Source organism: Acanthochromis polyacanthus, chromosome 5 (assembly GCF_021347895.1).
Source record: "Acanthochromis polyacanthus isolate Apoly-LR-REF ecotype Palm Island chromosome 5, KAUST_Apoly_ChrSc, whole genome shotgun sequence".
Classification (NCBI taxonomy): Eukaryota; Metazoa; Chordata; class Actinopteri; family Pomacentridae; genus Acanthochromis; species Acanthochromis polyacanthus.
In genome coordinates, this window is record NC_067117.1 from 20,848,118 (window position 1) to 20,859,563 (window position 11,446).

General features: G+C 41.5%; 1 protein-coding gene and 2 non-coding genes across 3 annotated transcripts; all 3 read left to right on the top strand.

Moving 5' to 3' along the window:
* Positions 1 to 1,075: 1,075 nt before the first annotated feature.
* Positions 1,076 to 8,778, top strand: nop56 (NOP56 ribonucleoprotein homolog). Its single transcript, XM_022200714.2, is given in 13 exon segments — positions 1,076 to 1,197; positions 1,882 to 1,971; positions 2,055 to 2,169; positions 3,911 to 4,075; positions 4,332 to 4,468; positions 4,470 to 4,531; positions 5,425 to 5,612; positions 6,003 to 6,154; positions 6,369 to 6,469; positions 7,077 to 7,225; positions 7,472 to 7,593; positions 7,851 to 7,970; positions 8,230 to 8,778. Coding segments are annotated over 13 exon segments (1,728 nt in total). The 5' UTR covers positions 1,076 to 1,194; the 3' UTR covers positions 8,554 to 8,778.
* Positions 5,771 to 5,890, top strand: LOC127534263 (small nucleolar RNA SNORA26). The gene has a single exon (XR_007942295.1). It is a non-coding gene; the product is annotated as a small nucleolar RNA SNORA26 (small nucleolar RNA).
* LOC127534259 (small nucleolar RNA SNORD57) lies at positions 7,707 to 7,773 on the top strand. Its single transcript, XR_007942291.1, has one exon. It is a non-coding gene; the product is annotated as a small nucleolar RNA SNORD57 (small nucleolar RNA).
* Positions 8,779 to 11,446: the final 2,668 nt, after the last annotated feature.

Below are 11,446 nucleotides of genomic sequence, written 5' to 3' on the forward strand. Positions count from 1 at the left end.
AGTGAGAAAATCTGTAATCACTAAAACAAAACAGAGTACATCTGTGATTTCAGGTTTGCCTAATTGTGTGAACATGGTTATAAAATTAACTGTGAGCCTGAGAACTTTCTAAACTCCAGACTTATGGACTGCATCTATCCGGATTGCCAGAGTTTAATAGTGGGACATCAAAAACACTGATAATGGTACTGGAAGATCAGTGACAAATTAAAAATCAGTTGAAACAATATCACAACAGTAAATAGGAGGCATAGAATGCGCAATAATGGTCGTCCTCCTACAGTGATGACCAGCGGGCTACTTGCACAGTCTAGATTTTTAAATAAAACTAGATTAAACTTTATTAAAGATTGTAAAAAGAAGCCTGGTGAATACTGTGAGCATAGATGAGACTAAGATAAATTTGCTTGGCTCAGGGGTTTATTTGTTTGTTTGCTGTTATCAAAATACTGATGGCTCTGGTCTGCAGAGACGTGGCAGAAGAAGAATATTCCAGCATGATAATGATAGAAAGCACACTACAAAAAGAAAATCACAAAAGAGTTTCTGAAGAAGGAAGCAGTAAAAAAAAAAAAAGAAAAAGAAAAAAGAAAAGACCTGATCAAGCATATGTCCTGACTTGAATCCAACAGAACACCTTTCGGGTATTTAAAGAGAAATGTACAGCAGCACAACCGCTCTAGCAAAGAAAAAAAAACAGTCTCTGAAGAATGGCAAAACATCTCTCCAGAAAATTGTTCAACACAAATATCTTCCATGCTGAGGACTGAGTCTGTATGATAAACTATAACTATACACTAGACAAGATATGTGCGCTGACTTATGATAAACTGTTACACCCGAGACCTCCTAATCTTCAACGGGTTTGAGGTTGAGTGCCACAAAGTATAAAAGAAGGACTATTTCAAGGGCAGTATCACACTGTTGGTTTATTCTGGTGATTTTCTAAACAGTACAAAAATATACAATACAAGCATTATATCTTGAAACTGAATTATTCTTTGACAATGCAAACTTTCTGCTGTAGGAATTTCTGCTTGTGGCGGCTTCTTCATTGTCTCTCGCAGTGTTCGACAGATATCGCGGGATTTGGGTCATGTGGCACTTCGGTGAAACGTGCAGTCTCCGTCTTTTCCCCCAAGTAAAGCGACAGAGCAGACGCAACCTGCGTGCTGCTGCGGAGATTTTCTAATCATGGTAAGACTGTGGCGTAAGGTGTTTGGACGTTATTGTAGCCTTTTACTTGTGTGATATAGTTCTAGAATACTTGAGAGGACGGACATTTTAAGTGCAGAAATGGCCAGTTTGAGGGGTTTCCTGCAGCGGAGTTGAAGGCCTCATGGCATCTGGGAGATGTTAGCCACATAGGCGGCTAGCATTAGCTGGAAAAACGTCTCTATTTTAGACTAGTTAAACTGCCATTGCTAACATGAGAGTAGAGCAGCTTTGTAAGTTGCAGTGGTACAAGTTAGACCCACTAATATGTATTTTATGACGCTGTACGGGAGCTCGCGGTTGTGTTAGTGCGCTGTGTTAGCAATGCAGTTAGCATAAGTTAGCTTTCAGGCACGTACGGGCCCAGGTCAACACGTGGGTTCATCCAGACGACAGCGTGGTTACGTGTAAATGTTGTGCCAATGCATTACACTACTGAAGTGTAGTAACATTATCAAGTTAGAGAACACTCTTAAGTATTTGCGGTATTTAAAGCTAATATTGCATGCTTGACACGCACCCAGAATAACTCGCTGGTTACCACGTGCAAACTCCCAACACGTAAACTATACTCGGACGTTATTTTATTGGTTGTTTTGTTGGTATGTTACCTTTTTTAGTCAATAGCTATTTCCCTTCTCAGTCTTTTACAATTTGTTTCCGCAGGTGGTGTTACACGTGTTGTTCGAGCATGCGGCGGGCTACGCGCTGTTCGCCGTCAAAGAGGTGGAGGAGATCGGCATGCTGCTCCCTCAGGTGGGTCCTCTAATTACCGCTCTATGTGGGATTACACTGGCCTTTAAATGGGACACAGATAACCGTGTGTTTGCGTCTTCCAGGTGGAGGAGAGCGTGCTGAGCCTGGCAAAGTTCAACAGCATGGTGAGCCTGGCTGCCTTCTTTCCCTTCAAGTCGGCTCAGGCTGCCCTGGAGAACATGAATGCCATTTCTGAAGGCAAGTGTCTTTTTTTAAGTCTTTAATATGACAGAGATTAACGGATCCTCAGTTGTAATGATGTTCTATTATCTGTCAATCCACTGAGTTACCATGCTGACAGCGCAATGTCTATCCTGAACATCTGAGGAAAGCCTTTTAGTGAATACATATGCTTACATGTAACCATAGGCAGAAATCCCACACGTCCCCTGTGTCCCCCCCCCTTCCATAAAGTTTTCCCCCCAAAAATCATTGTAAGCACACAAAAACAATTGAATAATAATGTTTAATAAAAGCACAACACAAGCACTGTAAATTCTAAACATAAAACCTTTTATTTTTTTAATTGTTGAAAGATTATGCCCCCCCCCAATTCCTCAAGTGGTTTAGTCCACATGCCGTTTCCAGCGTGCTGGGCTACCTGCAGCTTCGTGTGTCAACAGTGTGCAATGATCTTTGAAAGGATGAGAAATTACGCTAATGTGTAATTTTTTTATTTATTTTTTTTAAATCAGCACGCTGGTAAGAAAATAGCCTAGCTTATGATCGTTAACAGGCTCAAACGAGTATGTAGAATAGCGGCAGTGACAGAGGTGACACAGAGAGACAGGGGAGGACAGAGGAAAATAGATGAGGGAAAGGAGGGGAGGAAATGTAGACAGGATTTTCAGAAACATCTTTCAGGATATTAATGTCAGATATAAGCCCAATTTATATTTTACGGACATTAGATTTATTTCTTTAGAGATACCCAGATTTTGAAGATTTTTATTATTTTTTGTAGGCTAGTAGTTAGTCCAGTAGTTATCACCATGTTCAGTTTGACAGATATCTGATTTCTTTCAAAGTCAAAGATTGTTCAGTTTTGATTGTTTAAAAAAACTTGGCACAAAACATTTTTCAGCTTCTTTGGAGAAAATAAATCTTGGATAATTATGCATATTAGCTTTATTTGAGTTTAGTGTGGTCATAAAAGTGTATCATTTCCACCTTCCACCTAATAACTTTGATTTTGCTGGTTAACCATAGAAAAACCTGTATGCAGGTAGAATATGCACTAAGACAGAACAATGCTATAAATGCTATTACTTTTAATAACATGCTGAGGGCTCAACCCTGCAAGGCAAATTCCAAAGGAGCAGGAGAGAGCAATTTTTTTCATGCCCCCCCCCCCCCCCCCCCCCCCCAGGAATTACTCTCTGAAATTTTACTGTTTATTGTCCCCTCCAAAAATGAAATGGGATTTTTGCCCCTGCATGTAACCTTAAATTTCCTTAGTACTTTTTGGTGGAGATTGATTAAAAACGGTGCATTTCTCATTGAATAAATTGTATTGTCTCCCAATACACAGGTAGCATGTAAGTTTAATTTTGAAAAGATAAAATGATCTCATAATTAGAATAGAAATACAGGGGGTTGTTGAGACCAGAATACAAATACATAACAAAACTATACTAAAGTACAGAATGCATAATGGAGTGTAACATACACTGATTTATCTGCAGTTTCCCTCTGAAAACAACTGAACAAGGTGAAACATGAGTTGGGATCAGCTGAATCAATACTTATGTCAAATTCTACATTTTAAATAGTGCTGTGGCTTCAAATGTGGAGCTGCACCCTAAAGGCTGACCAGCTTTCAACATTGGCAGAGGTCACAAATGCCACGTCTTTTACATGTTATTTGCAGCAGAGCTTAGCCTACATTCCAACCATTCACGTCCAGATACATAGGTAATCTCCCTTCCTTCACGTGCAGGTGTGGTTCACGCTGACCTGAAGTTGTTTTTGGAGACAAACTTGCCCCTTTCTGGGAAGAAGAAACCTTCCTTGGGGGTTTCCGATGCCAAGATTGGAGCAGCTTTACAAGAAGAGTTTAGCATCTCTATCCAAACTGGTGGCGTGGTAGCTGAGATAACAAGAGGTGAGGAGACGGTGTACTTTGATTTGTATTTTTGAATAAAAATGATTCAGCTAAAGTAAGGTTCCTAGGATTAGAGCGTAGCGCAAACATTTTGTACATGTGCTTAGAAATATTGTGGCCTGTTGTGATGCGAACTTGTCATCCTGACACTCATGAAGGTTCATACTGAAAATCTGAACAGCCACTGAGCACAAGCTGTTCTGCCACTGTTCCTCTTAACTCCAACAAACACTCTTCATCTGTAATGTCCCATCAGGTGTGCGTTTGCACTTCCACTCCCTAGTGAAAGGTCTGACTGCCCTGGCAGCCTCCAAGGCACAGCTTGGTCTTGGCCACAGCTACTCCAGAGCTAAAGTAAAGTTCAACGTCAACAGGGCTGACAACATGATCATTCCAGTCCATTGCTCTTTTGGATCAGCTGGACAAAGACATCAACACTTTCTCTATGCGTGTGCGGTAAGTTTCTCGTCGCACATTAAAGCTACTAGTTGAAGTTTTGTAAGATTGTAGTGCTTCAGTTCTTATAGTTTGGGTTTGGTTCCTCTTACATGGCCACATTGTACTCCTGTAGTGCTACAGCTGATTGGGTGTACAGTCAGCAGCAGATGTTTAATAGTTGGAAAGATGTTGCATGGACCAAAGATTGTTTACTGTAGGTTTAAAACAGACTGTTTACAAAGAGGCCTGCACAGTGGAGTGGTGGTTAGCAGTTTCGCCTTGCAGCTAGAAGATCTCTGGTTCACGTCTCTGCCTTCCCGGGATCTTTCTACATGGAGTTTGCATGTTCTCCCTGTGCATGTGTGGGTTTTCTCCAGTGCTCCGGCTTCCTTGTACAGTTAGAAAATATGCTGAGGTTAATTGGTTATTCTAAATTGCCCGTAGGTGTGAATGTGAGTGTGTTTGTCTGTATATGTAGCCCTGCGACAGACTGATCTGTCCAGGTTGTCCCCTGCCTTCACCCCAAGTCAGCTGGGATAGACTCCAGCCCCCCCGCTACCCTAATGAGGATTAAGCGGTGTATAGATGATGGATGTTTGCAGAGGACTTTATTCAGTGTCTGTGGTGCTGCATGCCTGGTGTTGAGCATCCTCCTAATGCTTACCACAGATGGCACACCATAGAGTGCTGGCTGTATAGAAACAGGAGGTATATCAACCTCTCCTGACACTTCTGCTTGCCAGCTATTGTCTGGTGAGGCAGCACTGTTGGGTGAGACATCTTGCCATGTGCATGTACCCACCAAACGTGCTGTGGATTGATGTTGTGATTACCCAAGTTTGAAATTTGTACTTATGTATTATTCAGCAGCTTCAAGTGTTTTCTGAAGCACTCTGTTTTTTTGTCTACAGTGAATGGTACGGCTACCACTTCCCAGAGCTGGTTAAAATCGTATCGGACAACTCTATGTACTGCCGCCTGGCTCAGCTTATTGGCAACAGGAAGGAGCTGTCAGAGGAGAGTCTGGAGAGCCTGGAAGAGGTTGTGATGGACGGTGCCAAAGCTCAGGCCATCCTGGAGGCATCTCGCTCTTCTATGGGTCAGCACATTACATTCTCATTCAGATTTTGGATTCAGGAGCCAATGTCTCTGCCTGAAAGACTTCAACCACTTTTTTCCACACTTTTACACCTGTTCTTGTATAAACCCTAAAATATGAGACACATTTCTGACTCAAAGACTCATTGTGCCCCTTTTTTGCCCACCTTGGACCAAAAATCGTCCTTGGTGTCTAACACAGGGGGGTAGATTAGCTCTCTCATAAACCTGTAGTGAAGGCACAAATCCTCACTGCGGATCCTGTCGGGAGAAACAACCACGTATTGCATGCAGTGTGTAAGGTTTTTGTACGTGCTGCATCTGTTCACTTCAAATATGCAAGTAGAACTTGCATATTTGCTTAACATCTCCCGATGTTTTTCCCCTCCAGGTATGGATATCTCTCCTATTGACCTGATCAACATAGAACGGTTCTCAAATCGTGTCGTGTCTCTGGCTGCCTATCGACTGGAGCTGCAGGAGTATCTGCGTTCAAAGATGAGCCAAGTGGCTCCGAACCTGGCAGCGTTAATTGGAGAAGTGGTAAGCAGAATTTATTTTTTTTTCTCAGCACACAGGACCAATGATGTTGTACCAAAATCTGTCAATCCACTGAATTAGTGTGATGAAAAATACATCCGGTGCTGATGGTCCTCAAGTTGTGTGCCCAGTTTGCATCAGTTCATTGACATCTGTGCTTAAAGTGGAGCTCCTTATGTTTTGGTCAGAAATTGATAAACGTTTTTGTTACCTTTAGGTTGGAGCTCGTCTGATCTCCCATGCTGGCAGTCTAACCAACTTGGCCAAGTATCCAGCATCCACCGTTCAGATCCTGGGAGCTGAGAAGGCCCTGTTCAGGTACTGGGGCACCCCCTCCCTGCTGGGGAAAGAAGTGGTTGCAGTGATGGCAGGGCTGGGCAGGAGCAGAGCAGGGTGACTGGAGGAGACAAGAATTTAATGTCTTCTCTGGAGTGATCCCTCTCACCCTAATGCACCACCACAGTCTGAGCTTCCACTCACAGCACAGAGGTAGAATACTGGAAAAAAGACCTCTGTTTTTAAAACCATGGCTCTATTCCTTGCAATGGTAATTGTAGAGACTTACAGACTTGTCAGTGGTTTTGTAAATCACCTTTTAACTGAGGAACCAACAACTGAGTAAAATAGTTGTCAGAGCTGTTGAACCATGGATGTCAGATTACATTTATTATCACTGTGGCAGTCCTATAATAATCAGACTATCTCCAACTTTCAGAAGTGTTAGTGACATTGACAATTTGATATTTTTAGAGCTGGCTTTTAACTTTCATGTTCTTACGTTTCTCCACAAGAGGGAGCTGTTGCAGGCATATTAGTTACCATATATCAATTAAATATCAAATGATTTCCTCCCATGTTCCCCACTGGATAATATTTTATACTGACTGTTGATGCTGAATGTGAAAGTAGCTTTATTTCCACACAGAGCCCTAAAGACACGTGGCAACACGCCCAAGTACGGCCTCATCTTCCACTCGACCTTTATTGGACGTGCAGCTGCCAAGAATAAAGGCCGCATCTCTAGATATCTGGCAAACAAGTGCACCATCGCCTCGCGTATTGACTGTTTCTCTGGTGAGTGACGGGCCTTTTGGAGTGCAATTCCACTGCTTTGGATTCAATTCATGTGCCTGTTTTGGATTGTAACTCGTGTGGCATATTTGCAATGATGCTCAAATTTTTCGTCAACAGCATTCATCCTTGTGGTTGATGTTGAGAAGCTATTTCCTGAGCAAAGCCACATGCTTTTTAGTACACCGATAAGCCCACTGTAATCTCCTGCTGGCTTTGTATTGAGCTTTAGTTTGTTTACTGTTACAGAGGTACCTACAAGCGTGTTTGGTGACAAGCTGCGTGAACAGGTGGAAGAGCGCCTGTCTTTCTACGAGACTGGCGACGTGCCACGGAAAAATGTGGACGTCATGAAAGAAGCTGTGAAAGAGGTGAGCCCAGTTATGTTAGGCTGTGTGATATACTGAACGCAACACGGATGCATTTACTGAAAGAGCACAAGTTTTAAAAAAATGCACCGATAATACGTTCAGTGTGTCGATGCTGTGAATGATGACCAAATCTTTCCCTGAAATCTCTGAGGGTAAAAACTGATTTAATGAGTCTGATGCAGCATTCGTGATTCTCAAGACGAACCTGATTTGTTTTACTCTGATTGTAATCACCTTTTTTTTTTTCCACATCACAGGCCACTGATGTTGCAGCCGAGATCAAACGCAAGATGGACAAGAAAGAAAAGAAACGCAAAAAGCGTGAGAAGAAGCTGCAAGAACTTGAAGCAAATGGGGACGCCAACAGTGAAGCTGAGGTCGGCATTTCTTTCAGTTTCATATGAAGTTGCATGTTTTGATTTGAGAGTTGACCACACACATGGTTCTTTCTCAGTGTACGACATGCTACATTATCCTGACTCCGAACCATTGGCTGGTCCAAATCAGTGGGCTTGATCACTGAAGAGAGTCACACATTTAAACAGCTAAAGGATAGTTGAGGTTCAAGTCTTTACACATTCAAGTGAAGATTGCTAGTTAGTGTTGTCTGACCATACTTTTCTCTCCTTCCTGAAGGTGGAGAATGGAGAGGCAGAGACTCCTGTAGTAAAGAAGAAAAAGAAGAAGCAAGCAGCCGAGGAGATGGAGGTCCAGGCAGAGGAGACCCCCGCTGCAGAGAACGGGGCAGAGGAGCCTTCAGCAAAGAAGAAAAAGAAACGAAAAGCTGAAGCAGAGGAGGTTGAAGAAGCTGCTGTCACAGATAATGGAGCAGAAGAAACCGATCGTCCAGCAAAGAAGAAAAAGAAACAAAAGACTGAGACTGTGGACGCAGAAGAGGCCCCAGAAACACCTGTGTCTGAGAAGAAAAAGAAAAAGAAGAAAAAAGAGGCTGCAGAGTAAAGATGGAGACTGCAGACAGAGACTGACTCTATATTTTTATGTACAGCTTTATTTGTATTCATTTTACACTTACCTGAGGCATGTTTGTCAGCAGCTGTATGTTGTACTTTTCTTTATTTTTTTTGTAAAACCTCAAAGCAGGTTAGCAAAGAAATGCTTATAACTGTGCCTTGAAGTCAATGTAATTTACTTGTACTTCTGTAAATAAATTGTTTATCAAATATATGTCCTCTGAATATGGTCATGGATTACTTGCGTTGGGATTCCAGGAACCTCCTAGTTGTGGCTGTGAGGCTGGTCACTGCATTTCATATTGTTGTGTATCCTTACAGTAGTTATGCCAGTCTAGTGTAATTCCAACACTCCTAAACTAGATATCATGCACTGACAAAGTGCTGATAGCTATTTACCTTCTGCAGTCTGTAACAGATGGAAACAAGTGTAACCCAGGATGTGTGGCAGGCAGATAGGCTGCTGCTTATCGTTTGGATGGACTGATCAGGACTATGTCATGCCCTGGTATAAGTGCAGCTAACATGCATATCACAAGTAATTTTTTTGTGATTGGAATTATATTGAGATAATGTAAGAACATTGAAAAAGATAACATTTCAATTTAGGTCTGAAGGTACCTCAAGATGCACTTGTGCAGGGAGCTAGTGAGCTTCTGTTATCACAAATGTAATATTTATACAGGGTTCCCACGTGTCCTGAAAAATGTAGAAAATGATAGACCAATTTTCCCGTCATGGAAAATGAGAAAAAGGGTCAAATGGGTAACTTATCCTGGAAAAATATTTATCCTCCCCCTGTCAATGCAAACGTGTTGAAAGCTATGTGCATGCGTGTCTGTTGTCATATAATAGCGCTGATAGACATGAATCAGTAGATGGGACAATAGACCCTTTATTTGTTTACAAACATTGTGACGTTTTTGTGGGCGGGGCTTATGCTGGAGGCAAAAGCGGAGCGAGAAGTCAAGCGGGACTGGGAGTATATAGTTTGCGCTGCAAACTCGAGCATTTTTAACCCGTTAAACAAGCGTACACTTGTTTTTATTAGTGAGACATTTGGAGCAGATATTCATTTGCAGTAAATGAAAGTATTTAAAATCTTGGAGTTAAACTTAGAAGAACACAAACTCTAACAGAAAACTTTGTAGATACGTTTTTGTTTGTTTACACATGTTAAGTTAAAGGAGTTTTATTTGTGACATATAACCAATCAAATAACTCAAGAAGACAGAGAGACCACAGGTAGATGAAGGATCCAAACTAAATGGATTTATTACTGGTAAAAAAATAAAAGACCAATAATCAGTAAATCAGTCAGCCCACAAAAACTACAATTCTGCAGAGTATGTGTCTTTTCTTTATACAATATACTATATATATTTTATACTATACTATGTTTGTGTCCTCCTGTTTTCTGGATTGTACTCAGCTGCATGCCTTTGTCCACCCAGCCTCTGTTGACTCGTCCCGCCTGCCGTCTCTGGAGCTGAAGCTGGATTGGAACAGACCAAAGTACCGTCCAATCACGATGCCAGCTGCCTCTCAAAAGGCTCCTTCATCTGGCAGCACTTCTTCTGAGGGGAAGCTGAGCTTCAGCAGAACTTTGGAGATGTGTGGGGAGATAGAGAGGGACCTTTGAATTGTTCAGAAAGGAAAACAGGGAGCCCATTGGTAGTTGTAGTTTAGGGTGCTACTGTGGTGTGTTTTTGGGTTTTAAAAAGTGAACAGTAAGAGTTTTTTTGTATGATCTTTTACTTTGTTCCTGGTTGGATTGCCCATCAATGACAATGTGAAGTTCACTTTTAGTTCTGTTTATTTTTATTTTACTAACACCCATTTGCTTTTAACCCTCTCACATGTTGTGTTGTTGTAAACTTACTCATTCAAATAAATACTCGTCTAACCCTCTGGAAACCAGCATTTGGACTGTTTTTGTGTTGCTCCTCACCTACTTCAGACAGCCGGAACAGAACAACGTTTTGTGGACTAAAGGCGAAACTATGACGTTTTTAGAGCGACCTGCTATACTACAGGCTTTTTTAATTGACATATTACTATGACTTTTTTGTTTTAGTTTTTTTTAGCAACATATAAGAATTTGAACAGTTTTAAATATTACTATACTTTTACTTGTGCAATGAACTATTATTCTATGGCATTTTTTAGTCGACATATTCTGATGTTTTCTTGAATAACGTACTATTTTGACAATATGCTGCACTATGACATTTTTTGAACCACATATACATGAGAATTTTAGAAAACATCCTATCATTTTGCGCTTTTTGAACCACATCATATGCTATAAGATGCTATCCTATGAACTACAGACCATACTATGTTATTCTTGAAAAGTATAGTTTGACATTTTCTGAACTACATCCTACACTATGGTGTTATACACAGAGTGCTTTGGTTACATGTTGATTTATAATCTAAATTTTTTTCTGTTTTGTTTTTTGACGGTGAACACCGTTGACACCCACCTGAGGGAGACGCTGCCTAAGATCTCAAGGCTGCTTGGTCGTGGTCTCTCTGGTCCTGCTGGTGAACATCTTCATCAACTACGTTTTCTTTTGAAGAGGCCCTCAGATGCTGCTATCTCTGACCTTAAGGAGGAACTGCTACTTTCACTCTGTAACAAGACGGCGGTTATTTTAAAGACCCAGCTCCTTGCGGCTTTGAGTGGAAAATTTAACATCCATCAAAACGGAACTGCAGACAGTTAAATCTGAGCTGTCGGTCAGTATTTCAAACATCAAGTCCGACCCGGGTGCCCTACACCATCTAAGGAATGCTGAGTCCCTCTTTCCAAAGACAAAAACCTTTTAGGGTGAACACATCTTCTCTGATTGGCCTCAAACCTGTTAACCCTTAGG